Source organism: Fibroporia radiculosa (genome assembly GCF_000313525.1).
Source record: "Fibroporia radiculosa TFFH 294 genomic supercontigs, scaffold5756, whole genome shotgun sequence".
In the NCBI taxonomy this organism is placed as follows: Eukaryota; Fungi; Basidiomycota; class Agaricomycetes; order Polyporales; family Fibroporiaceae; genus Fibroporia; species Fibroporia radiculosa.
The window spans coordinates 104,574-123,761 of NW_012133427.1; the positions used below are offsets into that span (position 1 = coordinate 104,574).

The following is a 19,188-nucleotide window of genomic DNA, read 5'->3' on the forward strand; positions in this document are numbered from 1 at the left end:
TCCAGGAGTAGACCTCTGCGGCACTGTATGGTGATGATGGTGTATCCACATTACTGCCTTGTCGGCAACCAAATAAGTCAGGCTGGAGCTGCAACAACCGCGCTAATGCACCGACGCCGGATCCTTTTCTGTTATGGTGAGGCTCTGATTTGATCCTGAGCGGTAATATGACATGCCTGCCTCTAGGGATAAAATACCATCATTCCATGACGATTCGTGTGGCTTGAACAAGTAGCTGTAGTGCATGGAATTAATGACTGAGGACCGACATGTTGGAAGAGTCTCGTGTGCCACTGACCAAGACAAATTGTCCTCGTTGGGACCACCTCCTAGACAAATTCATCCAGCGACTTTGACCAATGGTGATGCATAATTCGGACACTCACCACAGCCGAGGACAATCAAGTCAAAGGCTGGCATCAAGTTTAAAAGCCTAACGAGAAGGAGGACTTGCAAGTCGGAAACAGATCAAAAAGGCTCCCACGCCAAGTTAGTAAATGACAGAAAGGACAGCGCAAACCTCAGCAGAGCAGAGGTGTGCCTCTTATAGTACTCCTGCACATAATGCTCGTTGTATATGGGAGCCGCCGCCCCGGTGTGGCAGATAAAGGGTGGGCCACAAGTCACTAGTAGTTTGCTGACCACGTCAAGGCGCCGCACCTGATCATGTTCCAGCAAAGTACCGCCACACGAGACAAAGGACGAATACCTCATTTACCCGATACACACGGCAAGCTTACAGGCGCCATATCACAGGCGAGCTCGTCTCAAAAGGGATATCAGATTAGAGGAGAGACAACAGAACAACGAGGGTGGGGGTAGTATCCAAAGGCTTAAAGGAGCGTGTTCGATGAATCGTGAAGAAAAGAAGCAGTAGTAGGTTAGCTTTGTACTAATAGTATAACGCTTCAAATTATTTAAGACACTTTCACATTATGACCCTGAACACGTTCCACGTAAGCCGACCAGCGTTACATGCCGGTCCTAGGATACTCACCAAGTAAGCTATTGAGAGCCCGTTGTACGTCGTAGTCGAACATTTCCAGAGCTGTAACGGCCTGAGTTCTGCTGAAGCCCATGCTGCACAACTGCTTGACTGCATCAATGTCATCTTCTACTGGAGGAGTGGGCTCCTCAACAAGTTGCTGACTTGCCAGCGGAGGCACTGGTGGCGCGTCGTGGGTCGCTTTCTTCTTTCTTCCGAAGGGCAGTCGGAGCTGAGATGTCACCTCAACATCAAAGAATAACAAGAGCTAAAGTCATTTAACAACTTACGCTCAATTTAGAATGTCTGGCATTCGGCGCCTTCTCTTTGTCTGAAGACGCTGTGGACGGCCGAGGTTTGGGCGAGGAATGGCGCGGAGGCGGTGTGACCTGACGGCCAGGGGGAGAAATAGACCTACGAGCGACCATGGTAGGAGAGCGCCCTGCTGGAGACACGGGAGAAGTGCTTCGAGGAAACGGGGTTGGCCCTTTTGATGCCGTTGGTCCTCCAGCAGACTCTTGGCCTACAGAGACGAAAGAAGAATCTAGGGCCAGGATAGATGACCTACCACCAAATGCGTCGTCAAAAGATATAGCGTTCGAGACACCATTCAATCTTGGTGGACTAGACGATAAGTGGCCGTCACCAGCCACCGCGCCAAAGGCATCATCGAAAGACAGCGTCTTGCTTGGTTCGGCGGCAGGCTGGGCGGGCGGTCCAGACGATAGCGCCTGGGGTTGAGAGAGGGCAGATGCGGGAGCCACAGGGGAAGCCGCACTAATGCCAGGCTGGGGCATGAAGACGTTATCGAAGGCATTCACCTGAGGCTGTACAACAGTCGGCGCCACTGTCGGCTGGGTGATGCCGTTAGCACCATGCGGCGGAGCTGTCGCCGCGCTTGCTGCAGCGAAGTCAAAGTTGTCGTCGAACGCGGAATCGAAGCTAAACTGAGAAAATTGGGAAGGGCCACCACTTGTGCTCGGACTGGTGGATATCTTGCCCATTGCTTCATCGAAGTCGGTCACGCCTGGAGTCTCTGGTACGTCTCCATCAACTACCGATGCTGGCTGTGGAGGTGCACCAAAAGGCCCTTGTGTTGTGGACACAGGAGCGAAGGCGGCCCCGAATGCATCCAAGGCCGCTGATTGAGAGCCTGTTGTCAGAGATTGATTCCGGACAGGAGTCGACGTCAAGGACCTCAGCGGCGAGTTGTGCTCAGAATGCTCTGTAGATGTCGAAATACCAAATGAGTCATCGAAGGCAGATATAGCGGGTGCGGTAGTGGATGTCCCTAGTGCACCATTAGCGTCGTCATTGTTGAAGTCTTTGCTTAATCGGTCCTTGACATTAGCAAGAGGTACACTATCCTCAGAGTCAGAGTCGGAGTCAGTATCAGACTCCTCAGCGTCAAGTTCTTTTAGCTGGTGGTCCAAGTCCGTTGCTTGTCCCTTCGTCTCGTTGACCTCAGACGCAGCCTGGGTAACTGGCGCCGAAACTTGTTTGTCCATTTCGATATCTGACACCGTCTCCTTGTTTTCCGTAATAGCAAGGCTGTTGGATGTCTGTGGGGTGGGACTAAGGGTCTGGAAGGTCGCTGTACTTGGAGGAGTCATGAAAAGATCCGTATCAGTCGGAGACATCACGTCAATTGGAGAAGCGTAGGTAGGCTCTGCAATTAGCACAGAAAGATCTGCTCCACTTTGAGATTCGTCAGTTCCAAGTGTCTGGGGCAAGCGGAATGGGTTGGGCGTCGATCCAACCGGTATCTCTATGTTGGTATCTGCAGGCGCAGTCGAAGGGGTTGGGAGGACTGTCGAATTAGTGAAGGGTAGGAAAGGTGATTGAGAACGAGAACCTGAGCCTGAAGCCATTGCGACGCGCTCGAATGGATTATTGCTCTTGCCCAAGCTCATCACGGACCCTGTCGGGCTGGTTGGGATATCAGGCGTGGCTGGTAGAGGTTGAGCAACAGCTTTTGCAAGTATATCGGGTGACGCAGATGAATGGTGACCATTGGTCAACGGCAGTGGTACTTCCTTTGCCAATTCAACCTCGGTATCCTCACGCTCCTTGGTGATCTCAGCGATCTCTTTCTTTGCTTCTTCGAGTTCCTTCTCAATCTTCGCCCTTTCTGTTTCCCGGTTCATTAACTGCTTCTTTGCGATAGCCAGTAAACCTTTCTGCTGTTTTGCATCCTTCTTCATCTTCTCCACTTCCGCCTTCAGCGTCTCTGCTTGCATGCCAACCTCAGTCATTTTGCGCTGCAACTCACGAACTTCCTCCTTGTCACGTAAAAATCCACCTTCCACCTCCGTCTTCTCGACTCTGACCGCGCTCAAGTCGCTTTCACTATGAATAAGCTCTTCCCTAGCTTTCTGAATCTCAGAGGTTTGCGACGCGAACCGCTCACGAAGAGTACTGAGTAAACGGGATTCCGTCTCGTACGCGGCTTTGGCGGACGACAACTGGATTTGCAAAGCAGATAGCTGTGCGGCTTGGTCGCTTAAATTGCGTTCTATGTTTTCACGTTCAGCCTTAGCAGTGTCTAAAGACCGGCTCGTCGAGCTGAGCTGGTTTTTGACATTGCCAATCTCAGCTGACTGATCCTGCAGAGGGGGGGAAGTGGCTGCGGGCTCGTCGTCGTCACCGAGCAAATCTTGATGAATCGCGGCTAGTGACACAGGTGAGCAATGGGGTGATACATGATGGCAGGTATCAAGGTACTTACGGGGGACTACAAACGGAGAACTAATAGGGAACGGAGAACTAGCCGCAGGAGGAAGAGACGAGATTGCAGGTGTTGACCGAGAAGCAAGTGACCCAGTGTTCTGAGCGGGGATGACTGGCTGCGATTGAATCGTGGCAGAAGCAGGAGGGGAATCATCCCAGATTAAATCACGAATAGAATCCGTGAAGGAAGGTTGAACAGGCGGAGCTGAAGGGGCCGATGGAGAACGCATTGAGGGGGGTATCAAAGACGGAGGAAGAGAAGGCGGGACTTCTCTTCCATTCAGCTTTCCCTGGATTAGGTGCATAGCAACTGCAAACCCATCCCGAGTCAGACGACCGTCATTGTTCAAGTCGGCCAAATCCCTAAGTAACGAATGAGGCCTCGTTGACTCCTGGAAAGTTCGTAAGCACTACATACCAAACCTGCGCAAGGACATCTTCTGCCAACTTGGATTGCAACATGAATGGCACAGCTACATCGCCCTCTATGTAACCTCTCTTCTGCTGATCTAGCGTCTCAAAAAGACGATCTGCGCTCGTCTTCTCTGTGGGTGTTACATCCCATGACTGCGCTGACCCGGTGGCTTGAGCTTGCACCAATGGATATGTTGCATTTGATAGAGCTGAGCGAGGTAGCGTAGCCGACGTCGAACGCATTTGTCCCGTCATCTGAGGCTGTAGCGGGCTGCCTTGGCCGGTAAAATGTGGTTCAATTGTGCTCATGGGTCGACTAGCAAATGACGTATTCAAAGATGATGGGCTATACGTGCCGCTCCCGCCGGTCGCATGAACAGCGACACCATCAAGCGCAGGCTTCCCGCCAGCCTGTTCATATAAGCTTGGAGATAGCACCGGGGGGATAGACTGCAATTGTCCAGACATGGTCGCTTGTATGAGGTATAAAGCGATCGTAAAGTCTGTCGCATCCAACGCGCCACGGTTCTTCGAGTCGGCTAGGTTCCTGAACGAAACCTGATTAGAAGTGTATTCAGCACGACGAACGCCTCCTTCACGCACCATATTTGGGAAAGCTTGTCGACGGGCAGTTTGGACTTCACAAACACATCCCGTGCCTTTTCACCTTCAAAACGGTTTGGTATAAAGGAAGACTGCGGTAACATTCATGCTTACCGCTTAGAAGTCCATTGACGGGACCGCTAGTTGTGAACAATCTCAGAAATTTGGCTTTGTCCTGAGGGGTCAATGGAGGCAAGCCGGGAGACCTCGCGGCAGATGCACCGGTAAACTGCGGTACGATAGGTGTTGATATGCCCTCGATAGTTGGTGTAGGGCCAGCTAAGATGAGGTGAATGAAAGGTCTGCGCAGTTAAATAAAGCTTACGCTTGTAGACCAAATCTCCTGTGATATTCTCGCCTCGTTGTGCGTGTCCGAGCAAACGGATAGCCATGGCCACGCCCTTGCGAGTCAAGACACCATTGTTGTCTTCATCCGCGAGATTCCAAATCTCTGCCAGCACGGCCGGTGAAAGCTTGGAACCGCTGAATATCTTGACTGCAGTATCACCGGTTATGACGCCAAGCTTCTGGGTGTCTGCCTGAGTGAATATCTGATTGACAAGAGTCACCTCCGCGGGCGAAGGAGTAAACTTGGACATGGCGTATACGCCAGGGCGGATGAAAGAGAGAACGGGATTTGAGCGTTGTCGACGCGGGGTCTCGTCTCAGATGTCCGGCTTACGCCACGGGCGGGAAGTCGTGAGAGTTTAGACTCCGAGCTCGCGTGGCACGTGATCTGACGCGTTACGGTTCAAAAGAGAGCTAGCCTGAAACAAACACGTCCGTCCACAAGACTGCTCAGAGTTACCTGACGCGCATCTCCTCCATTTACACATCTTGTAAAACTTCTACCCTTGCCATGGACCAAATCTCTACGTCTCTCGCGCCTTCGCGCAATGTCCAAAAGTCCACCGTTGCCGGATCCCCTGGCGAAACGGTCGGGAGCGTCACCAAAAGGTGAGCACCAGCTTCTTTGGGCGCGTTCAACTGGGGAAGTTAATAGGGCGGAAAAGACTGAGTAATGAACTTATGACTTTGATGGTAAGTGCTCGCGTGATATCCTATTGACGATATCTCATTCACTTCAATTCAGATGTCTTCATCACCTGGCATTGTCGGTAACCCTTCTCTTCGCGTAAGACAGCATCACTCAGTGCCACCTTCTAGTCTGCTTTCCCCAAGTCCGACTCAAATCTATTTGACTGGGCGGGTACCATTGAAGGGCCTCCAGGCACGGTATGCATCCTGTCTTCGTTGTAATACAAAACTTAAGTCAACGTCGACTAATCTCATCAGGTGTATGGCGGCCTCGCGTTTAAAATCTCTATTTTGTTCCCTTCAAATTATCCTTATGCAGCACCTACAATAAAATTCGAAACACCATGCTTTCATCCAAATGTCGACATTGCAGGGGGATCTATTTGTTTGGACATCTTGCAGGTAATAGGGAGTTTCAAGATGATTACACATTCATATCATACTCACGAATCATGACGCTAGGATAAGTGGTCAGCTATATACAGCGTGCAAACCATTCTGATCTCGTTGCAGTCTCTGCTTGGTGGTATGCCGTTTTCCACAGTATAAACCATTTCTATTAACCCCCTTGTATCAGAGCCTAACAATGCCTCCCCTTTAAACCCAGACGCTGCAAGACTCTGGGACTCACCAGATGGTATGTAACAGCGCCTAAGGCATGATTCATTACATCACTAATTGCGGATACTTAGAATTCAAAGCTCAGCTTCTGAAGCACTACCGTCCGCTTCAAGATGGGTCGTCTGCGTAGCCCATGTACTACAATACAGCACTTCCATGTGCTGTTGTCATCACTACGTGTGAACTGCGTATCGTATGTTGCGCACGTTTACCTTCCAGGGACTATGCATCATTGGAATCTTGCTGTGCCATGTAATAATACTGTACATGGTATTTTCTCGCTATATTCTGGCTACGAGGTTGGACAGTTAGAGATTCATTCTATATACCACAAATTTTTTTCTACTTGACTGCCGATACTTTCACGCTTCCTAAGCTGTCAATGTCTGTGGCCATGGTGAGTATGTTAGCCGAGCAACAGTACAAAGGTCCTTTGTTTCCATCAATATTCGTATAAATATCCGCTTGGGAGTATGTACTTTGTCTACGTATCCTGAGTCTCGTGCTAACCCCAAACTCTCAGGCTACTGGTAGGTTACGTCCGATTCGCCCTTGAAACTTCGAGTCTGTTGAACTTGAAACTTGCAGTTGTTCCATCATCCACTTACGTAACTTCTGCGAGATATCTCAGCTGTCGCCTGTGGACGTAACCTTGACCAGGTCTATCAGTACCTCGTCCCCTCGCTGCTTTCGTTGTATTTAACCCTTCTTCCTAGGCTACGCTGTCGGCTGGACCGATTGCGACCTATTCTATTTCCGACACAGATATCCATCGAGCCACTGCTATCCAGTCCGTTCTCGTAAGGTCCTAATATTGCCCAAGGTTTGCAGCCCAGGACAACCTCATCGAATCCTGATTTCTAATCTGTATTTCAGTGTTTTGACCACTGTTGCACGTCCACTGCGATTCGATCCATCAACTCAGCCATGCCGCGTCGTCCAGCTCCCTCTCCTCTTCGTCTAGTCCAGGGTCCCCTCCCTCTTCGAGGAAAGCCCAAGCACACACTCCCTTCTTTACCTCGTCCAGTGTTTCACCCACCGGCGCGCCTCTCTCAAGGACCCGTTCCTCGAGAGCGCACTCATGCCCTCACTTCACCACCTGACGATGCTGAGAACCATTTATCACGACTTGATGTAACGCCCCTCGCACTTCTCTCGCTGGAGGGAGCAATGTCCCCAACCTCATCAATTGGTGGGCATAGCGACGGGATGAGGTCTCGGACCAGTTTAGAGAGTTCCCGGTCAAGTGGCGAGCGTTCGCGTTCATCTTCACCACCACCAGAGAGGGAGATTCGGATACAAGGGCCTTGGGTCAAACACGCACGTTCATTTTCGCTTCCGATCGATATCAACACAATTGTGGTCCCACCACAACCGGTCGCGATCAATCCTTTACCGGTGTGGTGAGCGATGACGGGGCGGCTGGATGCAGGACCTGTCTTTTTTCAGTTAGACTTGAGGTCATGGCTACGTATTGGTACTGTGTCGGGGGTGCGCGTTGATCGTCTGTACTCCTTTGTACTTCTCCACAATTGAAAGCAGCGTTGTATCATTTCTTGCAGAATTTCCTTTTGGGTGCGCACAATCCGCTGGATCGCCGTCGTGCCGACGTGCCTCCCACGACGGAACCATAACCAATCAGATATCTCAAAAAGGCTGCACTAGCCACAAGCACTCATCACATGCATAATTCTCCTCCTGGAGGATTCTTCGCTGACCCCAATATAGGCTGGTATTCAATGTGAAAGATAAACGGAACAAATAGGTACACGAGCTGCTCAATACACTAGTAACACAATGAATTAGAACGAAATGCAATCTGCTTCTAAGGACAGAGACGATGAGAGAAGTATGCCCATTGCACGAGCAGAGTGAATCACGATAACAAGAAGAGAGTGGGGTGTCCGTCTTTTAACCACAGCATTTAAAGAAAGAGGAAGACAAGTCCAAAGAGTTGCTTGTTCGCAAACTGGGCGAGCGCAGCTCAGACGAATCCCCTGCCTCCGCGCTTGGCATCGATCTTCCTGAAACGCTCCTTCTCTTGTCTCTGTTGTATTAATGGAATTGCATAGTCAGAAAATCATGTGCGTTTGTAACTGATATCGCGAGGAATACGTACCACTTTGATGACACAGAGAGATGCCAAGAACAAGCAGATCACGACTGCCATAAAGCCATACACCTAGAACAAGTTTATAAGGAAAATCTATGTGTGAAGCAGAAACGGGCATTTCTCACGGAACTATAAGACAAGTCAGTGACCAAACCACGCGAATAAGGAGGAATGACGTACGTGAAGATTTGGTTGAGCGTTGGCTCAGCAACCGCGGTAATGGGTCCAACGCAAGCATTTGTGTTAACAGATGCAGCATCAACCAGACTGTCCACAAAGGTCTGATTAGCGCAGAAGCCACCCAAGGCAACGGTGGTATCGTTTGGCTCAAAATAGCCACAACATTGGAACTGTACCCATGTCAACGGTAGCCACAGTGATATTATCATAGATACGCACCATGTTCTGGACCGCTATCCTGGTCTCTGTCGACTGTGCTTGCCAGACAGCGAAGTAATTATCGCGGATTTGGAGGGTATAATACCACATCATAGTGCCAACAGTGAGTACGGCAATCATATCGAGAACCAGGAACCAATCCAAGATGATGAATCCCAGAATCGATGTTGCGGGTGAGAGGAATGCTCCGATGGAAATCAGCCACGAGATGAACAGGATGATACCCATAACCAATCCCGCTAATGATGCATACTTAGCGACAATATCTCGCCGAAGGATGTGCAATAGAGCTCACCGTTGAGGTGCTGAGTGCTCAGTTCTATGTTGAGCAACAAGTCTGGTTTCCGCCAAATGATGGAGAATGCGATAGAGATGGTAGCGGCAGCCAGTAGACATATGTCCACAAAGCCCCAGATGCCCATGATCATCTTCATTTGGTTAGGCATGTTGGCGAGCTGTTTGAAGGGACGAGCTGACGGGTCTTTTGCAGCACATCAGCAGACTTAAAAGAGGTGATAGGGAGACAACGCACGTTACGATGTGTGAGTGTACAGGAGTCAACCCGAGTAGAATGAAAGGATGAAATGTGCAGAACTCTTGCAAGCTCTTCCGGAGAGAGAGGACGCGACAGAGGAGGCTGTGGCACCGGGCAACACACTGACACAGCAGTGGCCTAAGTTGAACAAGAAAGACGTTCAACGCCTGAAAGACGAGAAAGGTCAGACGAAGAAACGAAAAGAAGGAGGAGAAACGAAAAGATGTGGGAAGCGAACGCTCACCGGGCTTGAGGTTAAGAGGGGATTGGGAATGGGATGGTTAGTGCCAAGTGGCGATGAGATTGCATACAACATTGATGGAATTGCATAAATGATTGAACGTACGCTTTAGCGCCCGTCGTCATGGCACTCGACCGCGGTCCGTCCGACTCACTCCGCTGCGGCCTGGCTCTTACTGTCTGGAATCGAAGCCAATCAACATGCCTCTGAAGCACCCCATTGCTGCGACTGAGTGTCCATACGCGGATTGTCTATGCCAGCCATTCGCCTCGCAACGAATACTATACAACCGGGGCAGGCAGCCGTTCTATTCTTGGGCATAGATACAGTTGATGGTGACAACCGCCGGGAGATAACTCAGCAGATTGTCACACATGTACATGATGTAACCGGTCAACGTTCAACGTCAGCCTGAAATCATTATTATATTCATTCTAGCAGCATTGCATTTACCCAGTTACAATCTAAAGGGACCAATTTGTGTCACATGACATCAAAAATGATGTTTGACCTCCTGCTTCAGCCTCGACAGCACAGCGCAGCATGGCTCCAGACATTGCCTCTCTCTTTGGAGGCTCACTTCTCCTCGCGTGGCAACTCAAGAACAAACGTGTCCTCATCGTTGGCGGTGGCGATGTTGCTTCAGGTCGTATCGAATCTGTTCTTGTTGCTGACGCTCTCATTACACTCATCGCACCTCGCGCCGGACTTCATTCTCTGACCAAAAGCTTCATCGAGACCTCCGATCGCATCACTTATTATGACCGCACTTTTGCGGGCTCGTCCGACCTCGTCGGTGTCGATATGGTCCTCACAGCCATAGACGACGTCGAGTCATCCCGTGAAATATGCAACCTGTGTCGAACGCTGAAGATCCCAGTTAATGTCGCCGATATCCCGCCTTCCTGCGACTTCTACTTCGGTTCTCAAATACGCAGTGGCCCCCTGCAGATCATGATATCCACTAACGGACAGAGTCCCAAGCTTGCAAACATCATCCGTCGGAGGATCGAGAACAACCTGCCTGACAATGTCGGGGAGGCCATAGAGAAGGTTGGGATGCTCAGAAGTAAATTGAGGGAGCGGGCACCGGGCGTGGGTGGAGAGCTTGGGAAGAGGAGGATGCGATGGATGGTGGACGTGTGCACATCATGGGAGATGGAGGAGCTCGCTATGCTGGACGACGAGATGATGGCCCAGTTGTTGGACGATGGCTGGGAACACAACGCGGTGCCCAAGCCCCAGGAACTAGGTGCTCAATCAAAACCTACCCGCTCAGTTTCGACCATGAGCGAGAAGATCCCAGTTAACTTCTTGTTGCCCGCGTCCGCGGGGTTTATCGCCGGTGCTGCTTGCGTGGCCTTCGCTCTTTTGTCCCGACGTTCATGACAGGCGCTTTTGGCATTGGTGAATCCAAACTTATGAGCTGTGGGTCGAACCTTGTGCCTCAATCGGTTTGCCTGAAAACCGTACCTTGCAAGATACTTAGAATCTAGACTTTTCACATGCTGTATCATAGTACATTTAGATTTTGGATGATCCTCATGTTCTCGGATGCGCTGCTGCGAGTCATGGTCGATAATTAAACATGAGCGGAGGAAATTTAATTTAAGACATGCCTCGAGCGATGAGTCAGAGTGTGACAGGCGAACAGCGCGCCCGATATATAAGACGTAAGCCTTTGCATTGCCTTTCCACTGCCTTTCTGCCACCAGTCTATACCTGCACATCCTCTTACACGTCGGTGAAACAATAAGGAAATGAGTGAAGTCGACTGGGATAACAAGACCGTTATCGGCTTCAAGGCCAAGGCTCCCAAAGTTACTAGAAATGCGTCTGACCTGAATGGTGAGTGTTGGTCTCTCGATGTAGTGATAATTGACCCGTGCTGACGTGTGTCTTTGGTGCGTTTCAGCTGTATGTTTTCTGACACTTTTCTGACATGGATGGAGGGATTGATGGAGACGCAGGCCCGCCGCGCGAACGCTGTCTTGTCAACAGACAAGAAGGTGACAGCTGGGACGAACAAGGCCCACCAAGGTGCCCTACCACTGTGTCTTATTGTCTTACTCTCTCTAATCATCGTCTGGACTGTTTCAGGTACCGACCATCAGCGAATAGCAAAGCTTGACCGAGAAAATGAGGTTGCACCTCCACCAAAGGTCGCACCATCAGTAGGAAAGGTACAGCGTAAGCTATATCTGTTAGCGCGATGATGACATCCTGGTGGCTCTGCTTTATAGGCTATTCAAACAGCTCGCATGGAGAAACAGTTTTCGCAGAAAGACCTTGCGCAGAAGGTTAATGAGAAGCCTTCTGTCATTCAGGACTACGAATCCGGGAAGGCTATTCCCAACCCGCAGATTCTCAGCAAACTCGAACGCACTCTCGGTGTTAAGCTGCGTGGTATGCACCCTTTATCTTTCCCCCCATCATGGTGTTCTCATAGATTCTCACAGGTACTGACATTGGCAAGAAGCTGGGGGGACCGAAAGCACCGTAGGTCGGTCCTCCCATGAAATCTTTATACGGCGGATTCTGCTTCTGTATGTAATCGGCGCCCTGTCTGTAATCTAGACTTCCTTCTTTGTCATGTCACTATCGCATAATACCAGTCATTGGAATGTACTTCGCATCATCCCGCAAGGCGGGAGCTAATTTTGACGCTGTCGTTCAGTGACCGAGTGCCGTGGATCGAACACCGTATTATTACAAGTCGACGTTATAATGCATTACAATTGTCTGATAAACACCTGGGCATCAGTCAGGCAGCTTGCTCTGCATCATGAGAACCCTGATTTGATGTAGGTGTGAATACGACCTATTGAGAAGAGGAGGGCGCACGTACGTAAGTAATATAGTCAGGACTCTCGCAAGCCTTATACTCTTTCAGCAGCTCTTCAGCGGTAGCTCTGCAACAGCAAATGAGCCTCACGAGCACAGCAAACCTATCCATCTTACCTTGCATCATCAAATTCCTCCAATCCATTCTCAAACATCTTCTCTTTCTTGTACTGCTCCAAGAAGGCATTCCGTCTCCGCAATCGGTCGAATTGATCGATCATGCGCTTGAAGAGCTAGAACGCGACGATCACAAAATAGTTCAATATCATATCAAATGTACGTACGGAAGCAATGCTGGTGTGGTTAGCCAGCATCAGACCGCTTACACGGTGGTTCGTCGCGATGTATGGCGATTTGCGTGTCAATGCTACTTGAATCGATGCGGGACCCCACGGAATGAAGTTTGCGAGCTGCCGTTCTCGTATGCGCAGTAGCGATTGATGAACCTGAGCAGAGGTTTCATTTTCAGCAGCCTTTAGAGGGATACTTGTTCGATCACATACATCGGTGGGGTCTACATCCCCTTGAATAATGTTTAGTATGGATATATAGCATGCAGTCTTGCTGGGTGTTGTCGAAACCATGCGGTTCTTGGGTTGAAGAAGTCGTCGCATTACATCCAACACCGTGGTCCTTCTGATTGGTTTGGCCTAGTAATTCACGAGACGGAACGTAAAGATCCTTCACTAAAGACGCGCGACTAAGTTTTACCTTGTCAATCTGGTCGCTTGTGAATGGTGTATAAGAGGTCATAAGGAAGTGGCATCGGGGAGTTGGGATGAGTGAAGCAATGATACCGACGAGGTCGTTATTCATGTATCCGGGGTATCGTAGTGTTTGTGTACTAGCTGCTATGACAGTTGACACCTGCTCGGAAGGTTAAGTGCGCGAACAGTAAGGTGTCAAGTACTCACTAGTTGATTCGTTTGATCAAATGAGGGTGTCTGGACATGCAGCCTGTCGGCGGAAATCCGCGCAAGAGCACCATTGTCGAGAACGACTACGGAGTCAGCATGGTTCGTAAGGCGTTTAAGCGTTAGCAACGCATTGTATGGTTGTACGACGACATCTCCCTCTTGTGCGTTCGGAAAGACCGAGTAGGTCTGAATCAGCTTCTTGGGAAACTTGTCATTTAGCCGCTCTAACAAGAATGAGCCCAGTCCTGATCCAGTACCACCAGCTATTGAGTGCATCAACATGAAGCCCTGTTATTAATGAGATCAGGTTCGCGTAGCAAGTTGGAAGACGTACTTCCAGAGAATCGCTCCCTTCCGCTTCCCGATCTACCATTTCCATCACTTCCTCATATATTCGCTCCCCCGCAGCGTACCCTTGAGCCCAGTTATTTCCTGCACCGCCTCCATCTTGAGATACAAAAATATTCTCAGGGTTATAGAGATTTGCATACGGCGAAGAGAGAATCCCGTTAATCACCTATTCAGCCGAGGGGCATGATTGGTTTCTAGATAAGACAACAGGAGGAATTACTCATGTGCGTACTCGAGGCTCCAAATCAACTAGAATTGCACGTGGGATGTAATGCTCATCGTCTGCTTGATAGAAGAAAACATCCTTGCGATCGCCGCCCTCAGTGGCCCACTCCTCTAGGATACCTTCTTTGTTAATGCCGTGTTCAGCGCACAAACGTTGCCAATACACGGAACCCACTGAGCACACCTGGTCAGATATATCTGGCTCTGGCACGTAGTCGTAAACTCGCACTTTGGTTACCGCATTGGCCCAACTGAACAGTGACTATTTCTCGAGGCATTCGGCACCGTAGTCCGGTACGAGGAAAGTAGAAGTTTCTCGATATAGAGCCGCCAATACAGCTATCGGAAGCCTTATTGTTGATAGCAGCACCGGGCGATCTGCGCGCAGGTCCTTTTGTCCTTGTCTCGAAGTAGCGAGAATACAAGGTCGCGCACGACGCGTCGCGTGCATGGGTAACACGGTGTGACGAATCACGGGATGGAGGTCACGCACCCGCGCCTGCCCCACTGACTTTGAGGCAGCGTTGACATCAGCCCGCTTTGGCCAGGCGGGGAGGCCTCATAAGTCTCCTCCATATTTTCCGCCTGTTTCTTTTTTCTATGGCTCCCCGTACTCCACTCAGACGGTCTCATCGCTCTGACCGACGCGCCCAGACTCCCACTCATGCTAAACCTCTCGTTCGTTCCACATCTCTGATAGGCTCTATCAAAAACTTCATATCGTCGCCATTCACATGGTTCACCGCCCAGCAACAGGATATTCAGCAGGATGATTTCGAGGATAATACAGGGAAAAGGCGGCGAAAACAGGATGCGATATCTGAGGATCGTACGGACGAGCAGGGGAAGAGCAGGGCGAAGAGGAAGCGTGTGGAAAGCCCAGAGCCCTCCCCTTCCCATCCGCCACAGGATCGCCACAATGCGCCCGTAAACTACCTCGATGTGCCCGATGTTATGCTCGGTGCTCCCCCGGCTCGCAATCGCCCTGCTCCCACTTATGGCCGTTCTTCTTCTGCCGCCTTGCCACACTCAAGTCAGGTACAGAGCAATGGATTTGGTCCCTCTCGACCCGCCCATCATTCGTTCTCCCCTGCGGGCGGTATTACACGTACCATGTCTTTGGATCCTCCTCGATTCGCGGCGTACCAGCCATCCTCCCTGTCTCGCGACGCGTCAATGGACTCCGCATATCCTTCGGGCCCTTCTCGTGAAGTTACCATGTCGCCTTCCCGTCGCTTTAATATGCGCTCCCGAACTTCTCTTACCCCGCAACCATCTGGACAGACATTTGGACCAGCCGTGCCACACCGGGAGCGTAATCCTACAGAGCCTCCCCCATTGTCAAGCCTTATGTCAAATCCGGTGTTTGTGAAACCTCCTCCGACGCAATATCAGCCTCGACCGCTTTCACAGGACCCTACAATTACGCTCGGGTCTTTGGCCGATGCAAGGGTGTGTGGCAGATCTCAGTTGTATTCATAACACACTGACATTACTCGTAGAGTCGTTCTCCTCTCAGTCAGCATACTACTCTGCGGATAGGACGAGCGGGGAATTTACCTGACAACACAGATACTGGTGGCAAGTAGTTCACTAAGCTTTTTTAGCTCCTTGCTGACCCGGCTTCAACCACTCAGGGTACGGTCGCCCGACTAATGCCGCGGAGAAAGCCCTACATGACCTTGATGTCTACAAAACGCCTCTCCTGCCGACACGCCTGCGTGGATCTGCTACCGTCCCCGATATGTTTAAGTCTAAGAAGCTTCCCATCCCAATTCTGATGACCAGGAATCAAGAAGACGAGCCGCGTCTCGGTATGTCTGGTAAAAAGAGCAGAAGAGGTGTTAGGGATGACGGTGCGGGCAACAAGCCCTATGCGGGACAAGGCGGAATGCGAAAACTCCTCGCGAGGAGACGAATGGAGGAAGACGAAGACAAACAAGAGGAGCACGAAAATGCTATGGAATCCGATGATAATGATGAGCGCATTTTCCCTGCTCAAATCACAGAAAGTCGCAAGAAAGGTGGAGCGAAACAAAGCAAAGCTCCGGAACCTCCTGCACTTTCGCGTCTCACTGTGCCAGATTTCTCGTCCCTTCCCGTGAACAAAGGTCAATCATCTTTACGTGTCGGGCGTACTAGGATATCAAGAAGTCATGCCACGCCCCTTTTACGGTCTAAAAACAAATTTTCGGCTGTCTTTGACGATGATGACGCGGATGATCAGATGTTCACCTCAGAGGATAATACTTTCGAGAATTCTGGGGCGAAGGCACCTTTCTTCCAGCCACCTGTAGGATTCAGCTTTGCCAAGGATGTAAGTCTATGGTCCAAGTTCAATAGCATTTTTGAGCTGATAAGCCCCACAGGCTCCGCTAAAGTTGGATACGAGCGGCGCGAAGGAGCCACCAATTGTTACACTTCCTTTCTCATTGAGTACACCCAGTCGTCTTACTGAACCCCAAGTGTCAAACCGGGTTCAAGAACAGAAAGGCGGACCACCGGCAGATCGTCCAACCATTGGTGCATCGTCTCTGGTACCGGCTATCGATTTACAATCAGAGGCTCTTGCTTCCGCTCCTGCTGCCCCGGAAATTGTGCCGAAGATAGCTTTGATACCACCCACCCCTGGCCCTCCGGCGCCTCTAGGCAAGCTAAGCCTAACGAACGAAAGTTCCAGCACAAATAGCGATGTCGCGCAGCCTTCAATTCCAAACTTCTTTGCCAACTCCTCAATCTTCTCTAAGCCAAGTGTGACCTCAGGTCCACTTGTAGCAACGACACCGCTGTTTTCCAAATCACCGGAGTCTGAGAATCCCAAGGATAGTAGCATGTCACCTGTCGCACCTATCACTGCGAAATTACAGCCTGCGTTGTCTGGTACCATCGAAGCGCCTCCGACTGCCATTGCATGGAGTCTTCCTGCAGCCGCTACTGCTGACCTTCCTGCCCCTGCGCTTATCTCAGTTGCAAAGACCGGATCACCGTCGACCAATGCAGACACAGCTACTAGTTCGTCGATCACGTCTTCCCAAGACGCAGCATCGGCATTGGGTGCTACTAGTAGTTCAGAGAAGCCAGTGGTACAGCCTACTCCCAGTGCTCCTATGCATATCGGCTTTGATGCACCCGCTAAACCTACTGAGGCTGGAAGCTCTACGGCGCCCTCTACCTTCAGCTTCGGCAACTTTTCTGCTAATGTGTCAGAGACTCCTAAACCTTCATCTCCTTTCACATTTGATGCTCCAGCTAAAGCTGCAGAAACGAATGGTGCCACAAGCTCGCTCCCCTTCAGTTTTGCCGCGCCCACGACAACAAGCAGTACGGGTCCCGTGGCGTCGTTACCCTTCTCTTTGACTACAACTACAAAGATAGCGGAGGCAACTAATGCTCCCAAGCCATTCGTCTTTGGTCCTCAGCCAGGTTCAAAGCCTTCGGAGGCTAAAGCCCCGGAGCCCAGTGAGGCATCGAAACCATCGTTATTTGGCAATGTATCATCCACGCCATCATTCGCAGGGTTTGGTGGCTCTACTAACAGTTCCACGGGCAGTAATGCCGAGCCGGCGAAACCTTCATTTACCTTTGGACCACCTGCTGTTACTCCTACTTCCATCACCCCAGTTTTGGAAGCTCCAAAACCTGTGTTTGGTACAGGAAGTTCAACTGCGTTCAGCTTTGGGTCGTCTGCTACGTCTTCCACGCCCAAAGAGAGTCCCGCCCCTATCAAGTCGACCTTCTCATTTGGTGCTCCGGCTTCTACATCGTCTGCTCTAACAGCTGATAAGCCAAGTTTCACATTCGGAGCGCCTACCCAGCATGTCTCATCGACACCCAGTCCAATATTGTTCGCCGCTCCTAGCAGCAGTAATGGGGCTGATGTCTCTAGCCATCCTTTCTCGTTCGGTGTTGCGGCCCAACCTGCAAGGCCGGCCACACCTCCTCATAACGACCAAGAGGTAAATATGGACGAAAGCCCTACTCGTGCGAATGGAATGGATACGAACAACGGTCACAAGGAGCCACTTAAGCTTACTACCGGATTCACCTTTGGTGCACCAAGTGCGGGTTCGGTCAGCTCGCCGTTTGGGCAGGGTGGTCAGAACAGTACAGCATCATTTTCGTTTGGTGCACCCCCGAGTTCAACAAATCCTTTCGGTGCAAAGCCTGAGCCCAAGCCGGAAATTAAACCGACACTAGGTTTCAGTGGATTTAGCCAATCAGGCGCGCCCGGTTTTCCGTTCGGACAGAAGACCTCAGAGGCCCCTCCTGCGTCGGCCAGTCCATTCGGATCGTCGACTACATTTGGACAGCAACCTGCGACGCCCACTGGTACTGCTGCTTTCACATTTGGCACACCAGCAACAAACACCTTTGGTCAGACGGTGAATACTAGCTCCACACCCGCCAGTCCTTCCACATTTGGCTCTACACCTGCATTCTCTTTTGGTGCTACGCCGACGTCAGCGACTGCTCCCTCCAATCCATTCGCATTCGGAAGTCAACCAGCTTCTCCAGCTAGCACAGGTGGTGGTCTCCCATCGGCCTCAGGGGCGTCCAACCCTGCATTCGCCTTTGGTCAATCGAGTCCTGCAACTGGACAAGCGCCCGCTTCTCCATTTGGTGCACCAGAAGCTTCTGCTGCTGGCGGTGCATTATTTGTGATGGGCTCCACTTCGGCACCATCACAGGGATCTGGTCCCGGCGGTAGGCCAGTGAAGAAATTGCCCACAAGGCGCGGCGGCAAGCGCTGATAAATTCAACACTCGTCAACAACGTTCCCTGCTCCCTTTCCTTTTCCTTTCTCCGATCCTTCATTGTGCTGCATCGTGTCATACCAAGTCTCAGTATCATAATCGTGCCACCCGTTGTCATCACACTATTATTGTTTACATTAGCTCGCTGTTTGCTCGCTCTCGGTATCTCTCACAGGCTCAAGGCCACACATCATCCATCATCATTGGCATCTTGGTAGGTAGAGCATATATAGGACTTGTTTAGTTGGGCTGAAGGCCCATGCATATTGCTTATTGATTGTCTCGCTAGTAGATAGGTAGGTACATTCCTTCGTCAGGCTCAAGCACTATGCATCGCGTGCTCGTGCGCTCATGTGCGTAGGATTGGTTATGAGCAAGAACGATGCCTTGCGTCCACTACATATACCCGAATATTGTG

The 19,188-nt window shown here is 50.7% G+C and overlaps 8 protein-coding genes across 8 annotated transcripts; 5 read left to right on the top strand and 3 right to left on the bottom strand.

Annotated features, from left to right (window-relative positions):
- Positions 1-971: 971 nt before the first annotated feature.
- FIBRA_05992 (uncharacterized protein) lies at positions 972-5,124 on the bottom strand (the record flags this gene model as incomplete). Its single annotated transcript, XM_012327736.1, has 7 exons — positions 972-1,217; positions 1,276-3,656; positions 3,714-4,078; positions 4,134-4,676; positions 4,733-4,796; positions 4,847-5,011; positions 5,058-5,124. 7 exons carry the CDS (start codon positions 5,122-5,124, stop codon positions 972-974), a joined length of 3,831 nt encoding a protein of 1,276 aa, XP_012183126.1.
- A 467-nt stretch (positions 5,125-5,591) lies between these two features.
- On the top strand, positions 5,592-6,521 carry FIBRA_05993 (uncharacterized protein; the record flags this gene model as incomplete). Its single annotated transcript, XM_012327737.1, has 8 exons — positions 5,592-5,689; positions 5,746-5,773; positions 5,826-5,846; positions 5,900-5,968; positions 6,029-6,172; positions 6,233-6,296; positions 6,348-6,407; positions 6,463-6,521. The coding sequence occupies 8 exons, from the start codon at positions 5,592-5,594 to the stop codon at positions 6,519-6,521; spliced, it is 543 nt and encodes a 180-aa protein (XP_012183127.1).
- Positions 6,522-7,318: 797 nt separating this feature from the next.
- Positions 7,319-7,798, top strand: FIBRA_05994 (uncharacterized protein; the record flags this gene model as incomplete). The annotated part of the gene is made up of 1 exon (XM_012327738.1): positions 7,319-7,798. One exon carries the CDS (start codon positions 7,319-7,321, stop codon positions 7,796-7,798), a length of 480 nt encoding a protein of 159 aa, XP_012183128.1.
- Positions 7,799-8,375: 577 nt separating this feature from the next.
- On the bottom strand, positions 8,376-9,349 carry FIBRA_05995 (uncharacterized protein; the record flags this gene model as incomplete). Its single annotated transcript, XM_012327739.1, has 5 exons — positions 8,376-8,438; positions 8,511-8,573; positions 8,630-8,854; positions 8,904-9,142; positions 9,199-9,349. The coding sequence occupies 5 exons, from the start codon at positions 9,347-9,349 to the stop codon at positions 8,376-8,378; spliced, it is 741 nt and encodes a 246-aa protein (XP_012183129.1).
- Positions 9,350-10,222: 873 nt separating this feature from the next.
- FIBRA_05996 (uncharacterized protein) lies at positions 10,223-11,068 on the top strand (the record flags this gene model as incomplete). The annotated part of the gene is made up of 1 exon (XM_012327740.1): positions 10,223-11,068. One exon carries the CDS (start codon positions 10,223-10,225, stop codon positions 11,066-11,068), a length of 846 nt encoding a protein of 281 aa, XP_012183130.1.
- Positions 11,069-11,439: 371 nt separating this feature from the next.
- Positions 11,440-12,182, top strand: FIBRA_05997 (uncharacterized protein; the record flags this gene model as incomplete). Its single annotated transcript, XM_012327741.1, has 5 exons — positions 11,440-11,531; positions 11,595-11,719; positions 11,780-11,862; positions 11,923-12,085; positions 12,139-12,182. 5 exons carry the CDS (start codon positions 11,440-11,442, stop codon positions 12,180-12,182), a joined length of 507 nt encoding a protein of 168 aa, XP_012183131.1.
- Positions 12,183-12,443: 261 nt separating this feature from the next.
- FIBRA_05998 (uncharacterized protein) lies at positions 12,444-14,294 on the bottom strand (the record flags this gene model as incomplete). The annotated part of the gene is made up of 10 exons (XM_012327742.1): positions 12,444-12,473; positions 12,528-12,591; positions 12,641-12,756; positions 12,808-12,969; positions 13,027-13,173; positions 13,235-13,390; positions 13,438-13,728; positions 13,775-13,957; positions 14,024-14,190; positions 14,246-14,294. The coding sequence occupies 10 exons, from the start codon at positions 14,292-14,294 to the stop codon at positions 12,444-12,446; spliced, it is 1,365 nt and encodes a 454-aa protein (XP_012183132.1).
- Positions 14,295-14,616: 322 nt separating this feature from the next.
- FIBRA_05999 (uncharacterized protein) lies at positions 14,617-18,767 on the top strand (the record flags this gene model as incomplete). The annotated part of the gene is made up of 4 exons (XM_012327743.1): positions 14,617-15,468; positions 15,519-15,594; positions 15,654-16,333; positions 16,386-18,767. The coding sequence occupies 4 exons, from the start codon at positions 14,617-14,619 to the stop codon at positions 18,765-18,767; spliced, it is 3,990 nt and encodes a 1,329-aa protein (XP_012183133.1).
- Positions 18,768-19,188: the final 421 nt, after the last annotated feature.